The sequence below is a fragment of the Myotis yumanensis genome, unplaced genomic scaffold (genome assembly GCF_028538775.1).
Source record: "Myotis yumanensis isolate MYYU_CA2020_CCGP unplaced genomic scaffold, mMyoYum1.0.hap1 SCAF_12, whole genome shotgun sequence".
NCBI lineage: Eukaryota > Metazoa > Chordata > Mammalia > Chiroptera > Vespertilionidae > Myotis > Myotis yumanensis.
The window spans coordinates 28554425-28572533 of record NW_027223763.1 but is presented as its reverse complement, the minus strand read 5'-3'; the positions used below and the strand labels follow the sequence as shown (position 1 = coordinate 28572533).

The 18109-nt window shown below is 46.4% G+C and overlaps 1 protein-coding gene and 1 pseudogene across 1 annotated transcript in view; both read left to right on the top strand.

Annotated features, from left to right (window-relative positions):
* Positions 1-3656: 3656 nt before the first annotated feature.
* On the top strand, positions 3657-5485 carry LOC139020478 (cerebellar degeneration-related protein 2 pseudogene; annotated as a pseudogene).
* Positions 5486-12925: 7440 nt separating this feature from the next.
* RECK (reversion inducing cysteine rich protein with kazal motifs) overlaps positions 12926-18109 on the top strand; it is a 64971-nt gene continuing 59787 nt past the window's right edge. Inside the window, exon 1 of the mRNA XM_070431209.1 lies at positions 12926-13025. Coding sequence (XP_070287310.1) covers positions 12926-13025 — 100 coding nt within the window. The remainder of the gene's footprint in view (positions 13026-18109) is intronic.

Genomic DNA, 18109 nt, shown 5'->3' with positions numbered 1-18109 from the left:
GAGCCTTTTCATTTCTGGCACTACTGATTAGTTTGTTGGCTTCATACAAAACTACGCTGTTGCCGAAACCGGTTTGGCTCAGTGGATAGAGCGTTGGCCTGCGGACTGAAGGGTCCCAGGTTCGATTCCGGTCAAGGGCATGTACCTGGCTTGCGGGCACATCCCCAGTGGGGGGTGTGCAGGAGGCAGCTGATCGATGTTTCTCTCCCATCGATGTTTCTGACTATCTATCTCTCTCCCTTCCTCTCTGTGAAAAATCAATAAAATATATTAAAAAAAAAACAAAAAAAAAACTACGCTGTATCATATAATAGCCATATTTTGCTACCCAAATCTTAAATCCTCTGATACCAGAGCTTGATGAATAGCTATGAAGAGTTACAGATGTGGTCAAAAGAAACAAACAAAAATATGAGTAGTACAGGGCCTTAGAGTATATTGTCTTTCCCTGTGTAGAACTGCTGCTTACTCTGTTCTGCTCTGGTCTCATTCCAAAGACCTTTGCTCTATATGATACAGGGATCAATTAAAAAATGTCATCTGCCTCAACATATATTAGCGATCATTAGCACCATGACAGGCATGCCACTCATATAGTAGCATGACTTATCTTGAGCATCTGCTTGGTTTTGATCTAATGGAATCTTGTCATTCACCATATTCTCCTCTTTTTAAAAAATATTTTTTTATTGATTTCAGAGAGGAAGGGGGAGAGAGAGAGAGAGAGAGAGAGAGAAACATCAGTGATGATAGAGAATCATTGATCAGCTGCCTCCTGCACGCCCCATACTGGGGATGGAGCAACCCAGGCATATGCCCTGATTGGAAATCAAACCATGGCCTCCTGGTTCATAGATCGATGCTCAATCTCTGAGCCACACCGGCTGGGCCATATTCTCCTCTGTATTGTCAGTGCAGAGAAGCTCAGAGGCAGACATGCCCCGTCACTGCAGCAGTTACTAGGGAGCTACATGACTGGGTGCCAGCAGCTCCCCAACTTTCATCCATGCAGCTGATGTGCCACCTGGATGGCAGTTACATACACCCAGCACACACTCCATGAACGCCACACTGTGATGAAACCCCAAAAAGATTGTGGGGAAGCAAATGCAAAAATCATCCTTAATTCCACAACTAATAAGAGGCCAGCAGTAACAGTTACTCCTTACCACCAGTGGCACAGGTGAGACTGGCCTTGGGAGCAGCGTAGCTCCCGGAACTCTAAGTCCACGACTTTCTCCTACGCCCAAGGAACGTACTGAAATAGTATGTGTTTACTGTATGACAGAGATTATTTTAATCCTCTTAAATTTATATTGGTAAAAGTCTGTTAATTACCAAATCTCGGTCCTTTAACTATTATCAGTATATAGCAGGTTGTTTTCTCTTTTTCCCCCCCTTCCTCTTCCTTCCTCATCCCCATGTTAAATCAGCTCTCTCCCCAATGAGGTTAATAGGGGGGAAAAAGAGGGACATCTGTAATACTCTCAACAATAAAGATAAATTTTTTAAAAAATCAGCTCCCTCCCTTTACTGGTTGATAGGTGCCTCCAAAGTTATATTCATTTTCTATTGCTGTCTGTATATTTAAAACCTATTTGAATTGGGGGGGGGAGACATTTGGAACCCATAATACCCACTATTGTAATTTTATTATCTAAAATATCAGAAAAAAATCTTTGTATTGAAAATGGCATCGCATCTCTTTTAAGAATGGTGTACAGGATAGGGAAAAATTAGGTTTACAGTGTGAGTGTGTAAAACACAGAGTGTATTCTTATATTACTTATTACTGGATTATTTTCTGTATGAACAACTGTAAACCTACTTTTGCCCCATACTGTATATATATGTATATATGTGTGCACATACGAGTGTCTTTGTCTTTGTGTTTTATAATTGAAATGGGAAAGGATTAATAACAATGCATTGATTTATGGTGGCCCAATTTAAGCTTTCTCCCACAATTTACTAACATAACTCAGTTATTTCCTGTATACAGACCTTTGCTTCAATCAGTCATTTCCCACATTTTGACTTCCTGTTGTGAAAAGAATACATGAATAAACCAAAATCTCTCACAACCATGTCTGATAAACCAATATCCAGAAATGCTTTCAAGTATTTCCTCTCTATAAGAGGAGCCCATTGGCACCACACTGCATATTAGCCTCTATTTTAACTGAGAAAAAAGGATTTTAAATTGCCTCCCTTGCTTTTATTTACCCCAGTACATTTGTGTAACCCTTGGTGAAGTAATCTGAAGAAGTTTTAATCTAGCTCCGATTAGTCAAAGATTGCAATAGGACCGTTATCAGCAGCATGTCAGTTTTAGCTGTTGGAGTAAGCTGTCTCTGACGGGCTGCTTCTGCTGCATCCCATAGGTTTTGGTGCTTTGTGGTGTTTTTATTTGTCTGGATGTATTTATTTTCTAATTTCCTTTGTGATTTTTTTCTTTGACCCAATGGGTGTTCATGAGTGTGTTAATTTCCACATACTTGTGAATTTTCCAGCTTTCCTTCTGCTATTGATTTTTAGTTTCATTCCACTGTGATCAGAAAAGATGCTTGGTATGATTTCATTCATACTTAAATCTGTTAAGACTTGTTTTATAACCTAACATGTGATCCATCCTGGAGAAAGTTCCATGTGGGCCTGAGTTGACCACAATCCCAACCGCCTCGCTACCCAGAGGTGGGTGGGGCCTCTGCTGTGAAAAGAAAAGTGTTTGTAGCCCAGGAAGGGGTGAGCAGCAGGACACGGGGCGGGGCTGGGGCTCCTGGGTGGGGTCTCCGCTTCTCACTTACACTCTGTGCTGTCTCTGCATTTATCTTTGTTTTGTGGTCTCCACCGCATCTAATTCGCTGTTAATAATGTGGTTAAAGCAAGTCTTATTAATGGTTAATAAGAGGGTTGGGGCCCTGACCGGTTTGGCTGCATGGTTAGAGCCACAGCCTAAGGACCGAAAGGTCTTGGGTTCGATTCCCGGTTAACGAACGGCATGTACCTCCGTTGCATGTCTCTCACGGCAATGTTTTTTTTAATTTTTCTCTCTCTCCCCCTCCTCCCTCCTTTTCACTCTCTCTCTCTCTAAAAAAAAAAAAAAAATCAATGGAAAAAATATCCTTGGGTGAGGATTTTAAAAAACAAAGAAAAAATGATAACAACAGGGTTGGAAATGAAGATTTTTATAACCCTTTGCTTCCTTCCCAATTCTTTAATCCTCGCCGTGAGAAACATCAATGGGATGCCTCCTGCATGCGCCCCCACAAGAGATCAAACCCACAACCTAGGTATGTGCCCTGACCCAGAACCCACCCCGCAACGTTTTGGTGAATGAGATGGCCCTCCAACCCACCTAGCCATCCGGCCAAGGCCCCCAAATATTTTTTAAATTTCCTTATAGTCTGGGCACATGTTGTTCAGGCCCAATTAGCCTCAGTTCTATGAAGACTTCTGTTCTTGGAGGGGCTGGGTCGAGGCTCTAGCTGGGGCGCTCCCGCCCGGTGTCGGCCGTTGGGGGTGGTTGGGCGGCGCGAGGTGGACCGAACCGGCGGCTCTGGCTGAAGGCTGAGCGGCCGGCGGAGCATCCCGGGCAGAGGCTGAGGCGGGACGGCGGCGGGGGCCACAGCCCCTGGGAGACCCGGCCGGCCGAGATGCTGGCGGGAAACGTGGTGGAGGCGTTTGAGAAGAAGGAGGACGCGCCCTGGTGCGACCACTAGGACCTCCAGCGGGATCTCCAACTTGCTGCCGAGCTTGGGAAGACATCACTGGGCCGGAACCGAGGCGGAGGACTCCCTCCAGCAGGTGCACACAACAGTCGGGAGCAGCCGCAGGAGACGGAGGATCTGACCAAGCAGATGGAGCTCCCGCCGCAGGTGCAGGAGCAGCGAGCGAAGGTCCATGAGCACCTCGTTGTCCCAACGAGGGAGCTGGATGAAATCAACCAGCAGCTTGTTGCGGGCAGCACGGCCGCCCAGCAGAAGTTCCTGAGTGTGATGGAATTGATCGGAAGCCTGAAAGCCAGCGTCCTTCGCCTCCAGAGCCACGTGGAGGAGCTGGAGTCCTGTGGCCCCGCGGGGAGGAGCCAGGGGAAGCGTGGCCCAAAGTCCGCACCCGGCTTCCCGGGTGGGAGAGAGCTGTGTGACCTACGCCAACACTGTGTGTGTGACCACGAGCTTGCAGCAAAGATCGCTTCCTTGCCAGGTCCGCCAAGCCCCTACACGGAAGAAAATAAGCTGTTGAAGAAGGCGGTGAGGACGCTGCTGGCGCAGCTGAGCCTGGAGCAGCAGCGGCGGGGGGCCTTGGAGGAGCAGTTCGGGCTCGTGCTGAAGGAGAACGAGCAGCTGGAGCAGCAGCTGCGGGCCGCCAGCGCCTACCGGGCCTGGGCGCTGGAGCTGGAGGCCGCGGTGGCTGAAATGCGGCGGGTGCTGCAGTCGGAGCGTCTCTTCGTGCCTGGGATCGAAAAGCTGGTGCCCGACTCCCTACTGGTCCCGTTCAGAAAGCCCGGCCGGAGCCTGCTGGACGAGATGCCACTGACGGTGCCCGAGGCCCAGCAAAGGCCCCTCCCGGAGCCCCTCCAGCGCAGCAGCAGCTGCAGCGAGACGGTGCTGAGCAGCTTGGCGGGCGGGGACATCGGCGTGAGCCACGAGGCGACCTGCATCCCGCAGGCCAAGGCTGCGAAGCAGAGCGGTGTGTCCCGGCTGCAGGAACTCGACACACAGAATAGCGCCCTGAAGGCCAGGTCCGAGGAGCTGCAGAAGGGGGACTCACTGTCCCACAAGGCTGTGCCGATTGCCAGGGCTCCGGCCAGGGCCCCAGCTGCCAGGGCCCCACCCCCCGCGGGTGCCAGCACCAGCACCAGCACGCCCCCTCCCAGATACAAAGCGCTCTTTAAGGAGATCTTCAGCTGCATCCAAAAGAGGAAGCAGATCAACAAGCAGAGAGTGAAATACCGCCCTCTCCCCTCTGCTTAATGGGGCCCCCAGCTCCCCTGCTCATTGCCTATCTCCCATCACCCCTCTCTCACTCAGACCTGTGTTTGTAGACCCCAAAGCCTGAAGCTGCTCACCGCTTTGCTTACTTAGTGTGTGTGTGCAGTGAGGAAAGAGGATGGCTCCCCGTATCAGTTTCCTAACCCAGGTCCCTTTAAGCCCCGCAGTAAGTCCCTCCCCTGACACACTGGCCTCTGGCTGCCACTCCTTCGGCTGCTCTTCCCTGAGAAGCCCCAGAAGCCCTGAGGGCAGAGCTGGTCTCCCTGAGAGGTGGGCCTGCTGCATTGGGAAAGGGCAAGGGAAACAAACTACACGCAGGCAGCCCCTGCTGCCTCCTGGCTTCTGGAAAATGTGGAAGTCAGCTGCCAACTTGAGCTGTCCCCAAGCACTATTGGAGACTGTGGATTCGTGAAGAAGACCGTTCGGGAGAAAGTAGGGGTCTGATCCAAAGAAACAGTATTAACCCAGTAATTGCATATATTTTTCTAAAAACCAAATAAAACTACCTTTGAAAACGAAGAAAAAAAGGACTTCTATTCTTGAATTCTATGTGATTTCCCTAATTAATACAAATGAATTCCTACTTAGGAAAAAAGAATAAGAGATAAAAAAATTTACTTGAGCTTGTGCAAGTGAATCTTCGTTCTTATAATGAAAACAGCAAAAGTAAATAGGTTGGGATGAAAGCTGATGGAAGAGTCAGAGGCTCACAGCTGGTACTGGCCCTAGACTCGGGACCATCAGAATTCCCAGAAGACCCTCTGGGGACCAGGGCTGATCCTGCTAGTTCCAAAGTTCACCTGATGCTTTGTTCCCTCGAAGGCTAAGTCCAGTGCCCTTCGTATGGTGGAGAGCCCATTAACATTCCAAATTGAATTATTACAACAGCTGTTTCTAGCACTCCCAAAGAAAATAAGATAGCTGTTCAAAGAGCAACTGGGTGGGGAAGAAAGGAGTGGGGTAGGCAGGTGGCTCCGGTCAGCACCTGAGCCATGTCTCTCTAGAGGTGCTCTCAGCTTAGGCCAGGCAGCCAGAGACCTGCCTTCCAATTCTGTCTCCAACACCATTTGCCACTGCTGAGTACTCCTAAGTGTCTGGGCCTCGATTTCCTTGTGTGTAAAAATGAGATGTATCACGCCATCCCTCTCACTAGACCAGCGGTTCTCAACCTGTGGGTCACGACCCCTTTGGCGGTCGAACAACCCTTTCACAGGGGTCACCTAAGACCATCCTGCATATCAGATATTTACATGACGATTGATAACAGTGGCAACATTACAGTTATGAAGTAGCAACGAAAATAATTTTATGGTTGGGTCACAACATGAGGAACTGTATTTAAAGGGCCAGAAGGTTGAGAACCACTGCACAAGACAATGCATGTGGAAACACCTGGGGTAAGCCCAGAGAAGGGGAAATTCATGGCTCACACGCCACAACCTGCCACTCACTGAACAGGGTTCTCCTCTGGGCTCACTCTCCCATTCATGCTTTCCACAGTTCATGGGTGATGGCTCCAAGCTTCTAGTGCCGTTGAGGGTACTATTCGAAGGAGACTTGGTGCCTGATTGTGGCTCTGCTGCCAATGCCTGCTGCAATCCTGCCATCTGGTGGACATTTCTGCAAGCTCCCGAGATCAGAGCTTCTTGAATTTCATTTAATGTGCTCATGAATCATCTTGAGGATGTTGTGAAAATACAGATTCGGATTCAGTGAATCTGAGTTGGGATCCGAGATTCTACATCTCTCACATGTTCCCAGGTGATGCCTATGCTGCCGCTCTGCAGGCCACACTTTGAGCAGCAGGTCCTGGAAGGCTTGGGGCCAGGGCTGAGGGACTGAAGGAAGAGGAAGGGAAGCAACGCCTGTGTGGAAGTCCCTGCTGGGTGCCAAGTCCTCAGGCATCAGCAACCCAGTCTGGTCTCTCCAATGCTAGGGCAACAGTTTGCCCTCTGACCTCACTTCTTTTATGGCTCTAAGAAGAATTGTTACTTTACCAACATGTTCATCTTTTTACTTGCTAACACAGAGTGGCCACTCCAAGCTTCTTACATACTAGACTAGAAACCATGCATTCCTATCCAAGTAGCTCTAAAATGCACAAGTGCAAGTAGATATAAAAATGTGCTCAAATGCAAAATAAGAGGCATACATATAGCAAAGGAAGAAATACTGTCAAATTTTGCAGAAAACACTATTCTTGTGTTTCTAAAAATTAACCAGAAAACTATTAGCAGTAATATGAGTTCAGAAAAGTTGAGATAGAAATACCTTCTTGAAAATCAATTGTGTTTCTACATATCATCAATAGACAGAAAAAAATAACAGGAATAATACCATATTTACAGTAGTAAGTATCAAAAAAATCGGAACAAACACAATTCTAGACATGACAGATGGAGTCAATAAAAAAATTGTGTTATGTGAATATAAAGTAAGGCAGAGTGATTGGCCAGAGCTTAGAAGGAGAAATACAATAAAAATGACCTCAATTTCTGTGGTGGAAGCTCTCAAATTGTAACAAACAGAACTTCTTTAATATGCTTATTCCCAAAAATTTGTATTTTGCTATGTCTGAGGTAAGGCCAATAGGAAACCTGGGCTTAGAAACATAGTTATTTAGTGTTTATAATCCTCCAAGACTCTACTGAACTACATGCATTGCTAGTGAAGAACAATTAAACAATACAAGGCTCTTTTGAAGGTAACAATGTTAGATTCTTCCTATCAGATTTGAACTTACTATGAAGCAACAACTACTAAACTATACACCACTATTGTTTAAGTTTTGCAAAATCAGTGGTATCAAAGATAACAGAAAATTCCAACTATTCAAAGTTAATATGTACATGTCAGATCAAAATTAATAGCACAAAGAAGGAAACACTTTTTAATAAATAGTGGGACAGCAACAATATTAAATCGAATGAAGGTTTGCCTTTGATCCATACATCACACCATACATTACCATAAACTTCAGATGAATTAGAATTAAACATAAAACATCATCATGATTACAAAAAGCTAAAAAAGAACAGAATGACATATTTATTCCAGCTGTGGAAGAGAGTGTGAAAGGAGGTATCAGAATTGAAACAGACATGTTCAAGCATACATTGTAAAAAAAAAACTCTTGAATAAGATAGTCTGATCAAGCAAAACTCAGTCTTCCCAAATGGAGGTTTCTCAAGTGTTTGATTTGAGAAACCTAAATATAGATATTCTAAATAGCTTTTAATATGTAGTAAGACAGCAGACACACACAAACTTGTTCTGTTTTAATTTTTGACACTCTGCAGTGGTTCTCAACCTTCTGGCCCTTTAAATACAGTTCCTCATGTTGTGACCCAACCATAAAATTATTTTTGTTGCTACTTCATAACTGTAATGTTGCTGCTGTTATGAATCGAATGTAAATATCTGATATGCAGGACGGTCTTAGGCGACCTCTGTGAAAGGGTCCTTCGACCGCCTAAGGGGTGGCGACCCACAGGTTGAGAACCGCTGCTCTAGAGGTTACCACCATGTGTTGTTTAAGTGATTGCCCTTTCTCTCTCTCTCTCTCTCTCTTTCTCTCTCTCTCTCTCTCTTTGTTGTTGATTTCAGAGAGGAAGGGAGAGGGAGAAAGAGAAACATTAATGATGAGAGAGAATCATTGATCAGCTGCCTCCACTGGGGATGGAGCCCACAACCTGGGTATGTGCCCTACCTGGGAATGGAACCTTGATCTCCTGGGTCATAGATTGAGGCTCAACCACTGAGCCACACTGGTGGGGTGAAGTGACTGCCTCTTGAATAGTCTTCAGAATAAATTTTTTCATGCCGTTTTCCATGCATTTATTTTATCTTCTTTAAATATGTCCTTGATTAGAAAAAGTGTAGTTCTGTGCCGATCTTTTCTTTAATCCAGGCCCATGCACATCTGCTTGCTTATAATTGTACCAGGCAGTACACATGTGCACTGTTCTCAATCAAGTGTCGGGAGAGGCTCAGAATCATCTGCGTGGTGCATGTTCTCCTCATGGTGTCACAACCAATTGCACAATAACAAGTGAACATGTAACTGACCACACAATAATAATGCCACGTTATAAATGTGACTTGATGTGTAAGCTAGTTTATAAAGGCCAAATTCTGTTCTACTAAAGTCCATGTGTTGCATATAAAATTTTGTGCAGTTGCATGAACATTGAGTAAACTTGTGCGTATGTCAAATTTTAGTTTTACTGGAATGTGAGACACATTTATAATGTCTTTTTTAATCTTCTCAAGAAGTCGAAGATAAAAGGAAAGGAAAGAGAAGTCAAAAGACTTTGCCCATGGTCACACAGCTAGCTAGTGTCGAGTGCAATTTTGACTCAGGTTTCTCTGAAGCCCATGCTCTTTCCACTACAAGTAAATTACATTGCTGCTTTCTATCTATGGGAAAGCTAACTGCTCTGATTGTCTTAATGGAGGGAAACTGGAAATAAGCTATTGGCTTCATCACAAAACAGCAAGATAATCTAAAATGGATGTGCTATTTGTTCAAGCCTATTGACCATGCCTGAGGCCAGTGTCCAACTATTTGCCTCAATGGGCAATAACGGTCAATAGAGTCTCCAGGTCCCATCTGCTTATCGGCTCCCTTTACAGGAGGGTTAATGATCCAGATATTGAACCACAGAATGCTTGACCAAGAAGTACCTCAGTCTCCCTATTTTCTGACTCCCCCCAGGATACAGGAGCTGGTCAGCCATCATTCTGGGTGGGAGGATCTTAAGTAGCTTCCACTTAGTGTCCCCACAACTCAGATTTAGCCATTCTCCTAACATGTCTGTCCCAATTACACACCTTGGTAGTAGAGAAATTGTCTCTACTAACAGAGCCCCTCAGCTTAACTACATTGTTTGATTCATCCAGAGCAACTTTGCTGCCGTATCTCATGAGAGTTACCTGGAAATAAAGTCATTTCTGATTCTATAGCTATGAGATTTCCAAGTATTCAAGCATTCTCTTTGTGCATAAGACTTCAGGTATCACTTCTGTGAGTCAACTGAGGTGAGCTCAATTACTGTTACTGGGGAACTTAGAATCTTTGAACAGCAACTGGCCAATCCTGTATCCTTTTCTTCCTTCTTCAGCCTCTCCTTCAGAGTCAATGATTTCTGAAGGGGTAGGTGGATGGTCTTTCATTTGCTACTGCTATGAGTTGAATTGTGTGCTGCCCTCCCCAGATTCATATGCTGAATTCCTAACCCCCAGTTCCTCAGAACGTGACCCTATTTAGAAATAGGGATTATCGCAGATGTATTTAGTTAAGATGAGTCATACTGGAGCAGGGTGGGCCCCCTAAGTCAATATGACTGGTGTCCTTATAAAAGCAGAAATTTGGACGGACACGTACGCACAAGAGGATCCCACATGAACATGAAGGCAGAGACCAAGATGATGCATCCACAAGTCAAGGAATGCCAAAGACTGCCAGCAACCAATGAAGCTAGGAGAGGCATGAATCAGATATTTCCTCACAGCTCTCAGAGGAACCGACCCTGCCAACACTTTGATCTCTGACTTCTGGTTTCAAGAACTTAGAGACATACATTTCAAGACCTTTGAGACATTAATTTCTGTTGTTTAAGCCACCCAGATTGTGTCACGTTGTTCCGGCAGCCTAGGAAACTAACACAGGGAGCAATGGGCGAATGACCCATCTCCACGGCTTATAGCAATCAGTCCACCTATGGAATTACCTTGGGAGTGGTATCAATGACCTATATGACCCCATTTTTCTATATGGAAACCCCCTTATAGGCTTCCCTTATGACATTTTCTGAGGTGTACAGAAGTAAGGAGACCAACTGTCCCGTTTTGCCTGGGACTGATGAAGTTCCTGGGACATAGGAATTGCAGTTTTAAAACCAGGACAGTTCAAGGCAAAGCAAGATGTGTCAGTCATTTTACACGAGCCCTCTTTCTGCTCAGGTCCTTCTAGGGCAGTGGTTCTCAACCTTGGCTGCACATTAGGATCGCCTGGGAATCTTTTTAAAATCCTGATTTCTGGGCCTCATCCTCCAGAAATTCTGTTTTCTTTGTTATGGGGTGGGGCCACAACATTACTAACAAAGAAACAGAATTTCCGGAGGATGAGGCCCAGAAATCAGGATTTTAAAAAGATTCCCAGGTGATTCTAATGTGCAGCCATGGTTGAGAATCACTGTTCTAGGGCCCATTTGGGCCCAGAGCAACCATCTTAGTTCCCTCAGCTGAGCCAGGTTACCACAAGAATTGGGGAATTCTGGGCAGAGGAGATACATGTTGTGAAAGGGGTAAAAGCAATGAAGAGGTCTGGAACAAGATAGGAGGTTCTGAGAGGACGATGGCAGGGGTACAGGGAGGGTGTGAAGATGAAGTGGAAAAAGCTGTTTCAGGGTCCAATTGCTAAGAACCTCTGGCACCATGTTCAATAACCGTACATCATTCTATCCTGTAAGAAAAAAGGTGGCCTCTCAGAGAGTTTGAAGCAAGAGAGTTGCCATCAGAGCAGATGCTTTAGGAAGATTATCATAATTTATTCCTGTTGTCCTTTTGTAAACGTGGAGAGAGAGACCATTGGTATAAAGAGACCTAAAGACATACAAACCAACTTCAATATATGGGCTTTGTTTGGAACTTGAAAAACTGGGGAAGGAGATTATGAGACAATAAGGGAAATGTAAACACTGCATATTTAAAGATATTAAAGGATTTAAAATGTTTAACTCTGGTTATGTTTTGTTGTTGTTTTTAAGGGAAGGGAGAGGGAAAAGGTATTAACTCGGGAACTGAGAGAGGAAGACCCAGAGCGAGAGAGTGAGTGCTTTGCTAGCCACTGTACCCTTTCAAACATTCCCCCTCCCCCCACCCCCCCCCACCCCCCCCCCACCCCCCGCCAGTAACTGCGGGGAAGGAGAGGTGAGGGGTGAAGTGGGGACCCACCTCCAAACTGTGTCTTAAAGCCTAAACCTGACATTCGAGGCTCTCCATATCTAGATACACAAGCATTTCTCCCCCAACCTTTTCTTGATAGGATGAGGCACTTAATAGTACATCAATGACACATGGAAGCCACACGTGTCAAAGAACTTTGGGAGTGAGTCTGTGTCTTGGGCCCTTGTCACGGGGCCGTGTCTGCGGCAGAGAACCTCAGACGGTAGGGGAGGCCGAGTTGTCCTGGGTGACACGCCTTCTTTGAGTGTGAGGCAGTGTCTGAGCAGGAAGGATATCAAGAGATTATGGAGGGCCCTAACCCGTTTGGCTCAGTGGATAGAGCGTTGGCCTGTGGACTGAAGGGTCCCAGGTTCGATTCAGGCCAAGGGCATGCACCTTGGTTGCGGGCACATCCCCAGTAGGGAGTATGCGGGAGATAGCTGAATCGATGTTTCTAACTCTCTATCCTTCTCCCTTCCTCTCTCTAAAAAATCAATGAAATATATTTATTTTTTTAAAAAAAAGAGAGATTGTGGAGGGTCCGCGAGAAGGATAAGTTACTCTGGCTCAGCCTTGGACTTCGTCTTAATTCTCAGGCTTTGGTTCTCATAAAAGGGCTTGCGGTGTGATCTCGGTCCCCGCTCTGAGCCTCCGCGACCTTATCTGCAAACCCCGGGAGGCGGCCGAGGTGTCCCAAGGGCCTCCAGCTCCGACATCCTCTGACTCCCCCCCGGGAGGGTGCAGCAGGGGGTCCCCGCTGCGGAAGCCGACTCCCAGCTGGGCTGTAACAAAGAGCCGGGGTCGCGGGCATGTCCCGCCCCCCGCAGGTTTTGGAAACGCCTTCAGACCTAGGGGCGGGGCTTGGTCACGCCGCAGCCAATCAGCAAAGGCCCAGGGCGCCGGGGCGGGGCCTCCGCGAGCAGCGGCGGCGGCGGCCGGGCTGGGTCCGAGCATCCCGCGGCTGCGGACCTCCGGGCCGGGACATGGCGACCGTCCGGGCCTCTCCGCTCGCTGCCCTGCCGCTTCTCCTGGCCGTGGCGGGGGTCGCGGAGGTGGCAGGGGGCCTGGCCCCGGGCAGTGCGGGTGAGTGACTGCTGGAGCGGCGGTTCGGGGCGGGCCGGGGCGGCCGCCTCAGCGCTCCAAGATGGCGCGGGGCTGGGAGGGGGGGCGCGCGACCCCCAGACCCGGCCGCGTCCGGTGACCCAGGGCCGGAGGTCCCAGCCGGCGGGGAGGGGTGCCGAGGCGGGACGAGCGCGGACCGCTCTCCACCCTCGCTCTCCCCGCCTCAAAGGTCGGCTGAGCCGGGAGCAGGGACCCAGGTTCGAGGCCTTGCTCTGTCACCCACCGGACCGGGGATCCCAGTTCGTCCCTTATCTCCTCACCAGACTCGGGGGTCTGTCCCGAAAGCGTGAGATGCCTTCGCCGCGGATCGTCGCGAGGGTTGGGCGGGTTTGGGAGGTGCAACCAGCCCACCGCCGCCCTGACCCGTTATTGTGACTGGACCCTCGCCGGGTTCCGAAAGGCAGACCTCGGGCGGCGAGCGTGGACGGGCCCAAGTCCCAGAGGAGAAGGGGCCAAGCCTTCTGACCCGATGGCGCTGCGGGCGCCGGGTCCGAGCCGGCGCCGGGCTCCGACTGGAAACGCCAAACCATCAGCCAGCCTCGCTCTCTGGGGGCTGGCGGGCTGGAGCAGAGTTTTGGACTTCGGTTCCTTTCGGTTCTTGCTCCGGAGGAATTAAACCAGAAGTGGGGAGGAAGGTGGTCAGGGCTTACTGCGCCTCCTTTGCTGGGCTTTAGGAGTTGGTGCGAACACCTGCCTGCCCTCCAGTAGTTCTCTGGCTAGAAAGTGGGGTGCATACAGCAGGACACAAGCTGTGGAATGCAAGGCAGGAGTGTCCAGAGCAGATGAAGGGCTGTGGGTGCGCAGGGGGAGGGAGCTGACCTCCGCCTCGGGTGGAGGAAAACTGACCGATCCTCCAACGAGGCACTGTACGCGCAAAAGTGATGGAGCGGTGCATTGCTGACCGCGAGAGCTTGCACCGGGAGAGAGCAACACCAGCCCCGACAGCTTACAGTGTTAAAGCTTTGAGGGGTTGTGGTTTTGTTGTTGTGTGTTTTTTTTTAAGGCAAGAAAGTCTTTAAAGAAGGGAGAGAATTAAGTCAGGAACCTGGGATTAATTCATTGCATTGGGTTCTAAATTTAGCTGTCAATTAGATGGAAATCAAATGAGAGAGAGAGAGAGAGAGAGAGAGAGAGAGAGAGAGAGAGAGAATGCTTCGTGTTCTTGCTAAATCAGCTTACCTTTCCGGGCCTCATTTGTCTCATTAAGTTAAAGATACTGAACTAAAGCATTTCCAAAGTTATGGCCCATGGTTCATTCTCATCTCACAACTAGTTGGTTCTGTGGTTGATTGTAGAGTAGTAGAGTGGAGTAGTTAAGAATACTTGAACAGGTTACTTAGCCTCAGTCTTTTTGTGCTTTAATATCCACATTTATTATATATATATATATATATATATATATATATCTCCATATATAATATATTTTGGTGTGGGAATTGAGGTAATACATGAAAAGCCTTTAGAATAGCACATAGTAAGCACTGAGATGTTAGCTATTAAATGAGTTTGGGAAACACTGCACGTTGTACCCCCTTTCTTATAAATTCAAATATCTTGTTAGAATCCCTTGAAAGGGTCCAGGGATTCCTGTGGTAAAGAAACTTGTTTGGCCGAAACCGGTTTGGCTCAGTGGATAGAGCGTCGGCCTGCAGACTGAAAGGTCCCAGGTTCGATTCCGGTCAAGGGCATGTACCTGGGTTGCAGGCACATCCCCAGTAGGAGATGTGCAGGAGGCAGCTGGTCGATGTTCCTCTCTCATCGATGTTTCTAACTCTCTATCTCTCTCTCCCTTCCTCTCGGTAAAAAAATCAATAAAATATATTAAAAAAAAAAAAAAAGAAACTTGTTTGCTGGGGGAATGGGGAAATGAGTGCTAATGAATATGGGGTTTTCTTTAGGGTTATGAAAGTGTTCTAAAGTTAGATTGTGATGATAGTTGCACAACTCCATGAATATACTAAAAACAACTTAATTGTAAAAGGAGGATTTTGTGTTACGTGATTGTTAATATATGAAGTGAGACATTAAAAATTTAAGAGTTCATTTGAGCAACAAATGATTCAAATGGGCAGCACCAAACAGGACATGACAGGAGTTCAGGGGAAAGACTTTCATAGAGAAGAGGTGGAAGCAAAGCAAAGAAATTATTTGTTTGGCGATAGTTTAAGTGGATAGCTTATTCAGGAAAGCCTAGGTGGCTGTTTGTGATTGATTGTCCTTAGGTTTCAATTCCTTAGCCTTAAGGTATTATAAGGTTAGGTTTTGGATTGCTTAGGTAGGCTACTAAGGAAAGCAGTAAAGCCACCTCAGTCTAATGGCCTTGTTTAATCAATTTATCATGATTTATATCAATAAAATTATTATCCTCCTATATAATAAAACCCTAATATGCAAATCGACCGAACAGCAGAACAACCCGCAGAAGGACTGGTCGCTATGATGCGCACTAACCACCATGGGGCAGATGCTCAATGCAGGAGCTGCCCCCTGGTGGTCAGTGAGCTCCCACAGGTGGAGTGCCGCTCAGCCAGAAGCCAAGCTCACAGCTGGCGAGCCCGTTGGCAGTGGTGGTGGCGGCGGGAGTGTCTCCCACCTCCCTGGCAGCACTAGGAGCAGCGAGCAGGTGGGCAATAAGGACCGAGGGGTCCAAGACTTCGAGAGGGATCCCAGACTGTGAGAGGGCGCAGGCTGGGATGAGGGGATCCCCCCTCTCCCCCCCACACACACAGTGCATGACTTTCGTGCACTGGGCCTCTAGTAGAAATATAAAAACTCGTTTGCTTCTAGAAAACTCTTTTCCCTTCCTAGCACCTGGGCTAGATGATTTCTAAAGGCCCTTCCAGCTCTAAAAGTCCATGACAGCATAGAGTTTGCATTGTTTGATTAAAAAGAAAAATTTCAGTTTGATCTAAATGTGAGATTTGTCCCTTGTACTAAATTCTAGGAAACATTTATTACCTGTTTCTTTACATAAAGGCCATTGAGTACTACAATGGACAAAAGCTTCCTCTGTGTATCTGCAGAAAGTGTGGAAAATGTTCTTCAATCCTAAGCAAAAGTTGAGAACACAGTATTAAATTGTATTTCAGTGAAGGCTGAGCTTGTATTCCTGCTCTTTCCCCGTTCAAGATTGGATACGCCTGGTTACTCTGGTATAAGATTTTACAAGTCTTATCTGTTCTGACACAGATTTTCATTCCTATTCTGGGGAGGGTGTGGAGGTGAGAGAGTGATATTACTTGCTCAATGATTATCATCTCTTGGGAAGTTTGGCCACACCCTCTACATTGGAGTAATGCCACGCTTCCTATTCCAGTGCACTTTCCTTCCACCCCTGTCCTCCCCCGCCCCCTGCACCCCAACACACACTTCTAGTGTTCCCTTTGAAGGATGGGATGGGACCTTAAAATGCAGTGGATCTGTCATGCGCCTGATAATAGCTCTGTTTCTATTTAAGATGTTTTGTTACAGAACAAAAGAGGCAAAGAGTAAAATTACGGGCTAGGTTTCAATAAGTTGACATTTGAGGAATTATATAATAGTCAATCCAGAATCCTGAAAAAGAATGTAATAAATTTTAAGTTAGAAAAAGCAAACGCCTATCTGGAGCAAAGTAATAAGAAGCAGATTTTATTTCCAAAGAAGTATCTTGGCCCACACACTGCAGAAAGAGCTAGAGTTGATGATAGACCAGATATGACAGTTTATTCTAGTATACTGCTAAAAGTTCCTGTCTTATATCCATAGATTTAAGCAACCTTTCATTAATCATGCTTTCCACCATGTGCCACTTATGGAAAAAAAGTAGAATAATATCAAGAGGTGTTTTTTTATATATTAAAAATGTGAGTTTTAAAAGAGCAAAACAGATACTACAGGTTTTTATTCAAAATATATTTATTTATTGAGTGCTTACTGCTCACTATATGTCAGGTACTCTTCTAGGTGTGGGATTGATGTTCTTGAGGAGCTTACATTCTAGGAGCCGATAGACAGACAATAAACAGATAAATAAGATGATTTCTAGTAGTGATAAGGATGCTATGAAGGAAACCAGATGATAACATAGAGAATTCTGTTAGTAGAGGGAGAGTGGTTCTTTACATAGTGATGACGAGAGGCCTCTTTTAGAAGGTAAAGTTCAGGACCAAGATCTGAAGACATGAAGGTGCTGTCCTTAGGAACAGAAACCAAGGCGGCTCAGGATTAGGGGGTTAGTTATGTGGCCCCTAAGAGGAGAGCACATAGAAATCGAAGGGTAGGAAATTCAGCACAACACAACCTCAGAGACTATTTTGGAAACTAGAAGACTGCCAGGAGTCAAGACTCCTTTTGGAGACAGTCTCTCTGTACCTGTGATTGGTTCTGTCTCATGCATCTCTTGTATTTCCTACTCTCCACCAACCAGCTTCCTCTTTTAACTGCACCACTATGAAACTTCAATTTTTCCCACCCATCTCTTCTTGACCTTATAGCTGCAGAGCCCACCACCAACTGGTTGCATACCTCTGTGCCTAAGTATATGATTGGGATCAATTTATCTTTTGACCTAGGCCAAACTCATAAGATGTTTGTTAAATTATGGGTTGGTGACCATATGAAATGTGGTACTGAAGTGGTACAGTGAGAGAAATACAACTTTTTGTACTTTTTTTCCTAATACAAAGGCATTTTATAAGTAGAAAAGTATTAATAACCAATGAATACAAATTTTTGAGCTGAGCACTGTGCTAAATGGGTACAAGAAGTTTACAGCCAGTCTGGGGATACCATAAGTACAAACATGAAATGATGAGAGAAGAGTTAAGTTAAAGTTTCTAGTCCTGACTAGAATAGTAGGGCTTTAAATAGCCAAGAAAAAAAACCCCAACATGGCTTGGATTTGTTGGAAAGAAAGGCTCGCTAAGTTAGGTCAGCAGGAGAGGGCACTTGAGCATTTCAGGCAGAAAGCTGTGTTCAAGGTAAATGTAGGCTTTCCTTGTTAAAAAATAATAGAATGTCAGGGCAGGAAAGGTTAGAAGATTTGCAAAATTTAGAATTAGAAA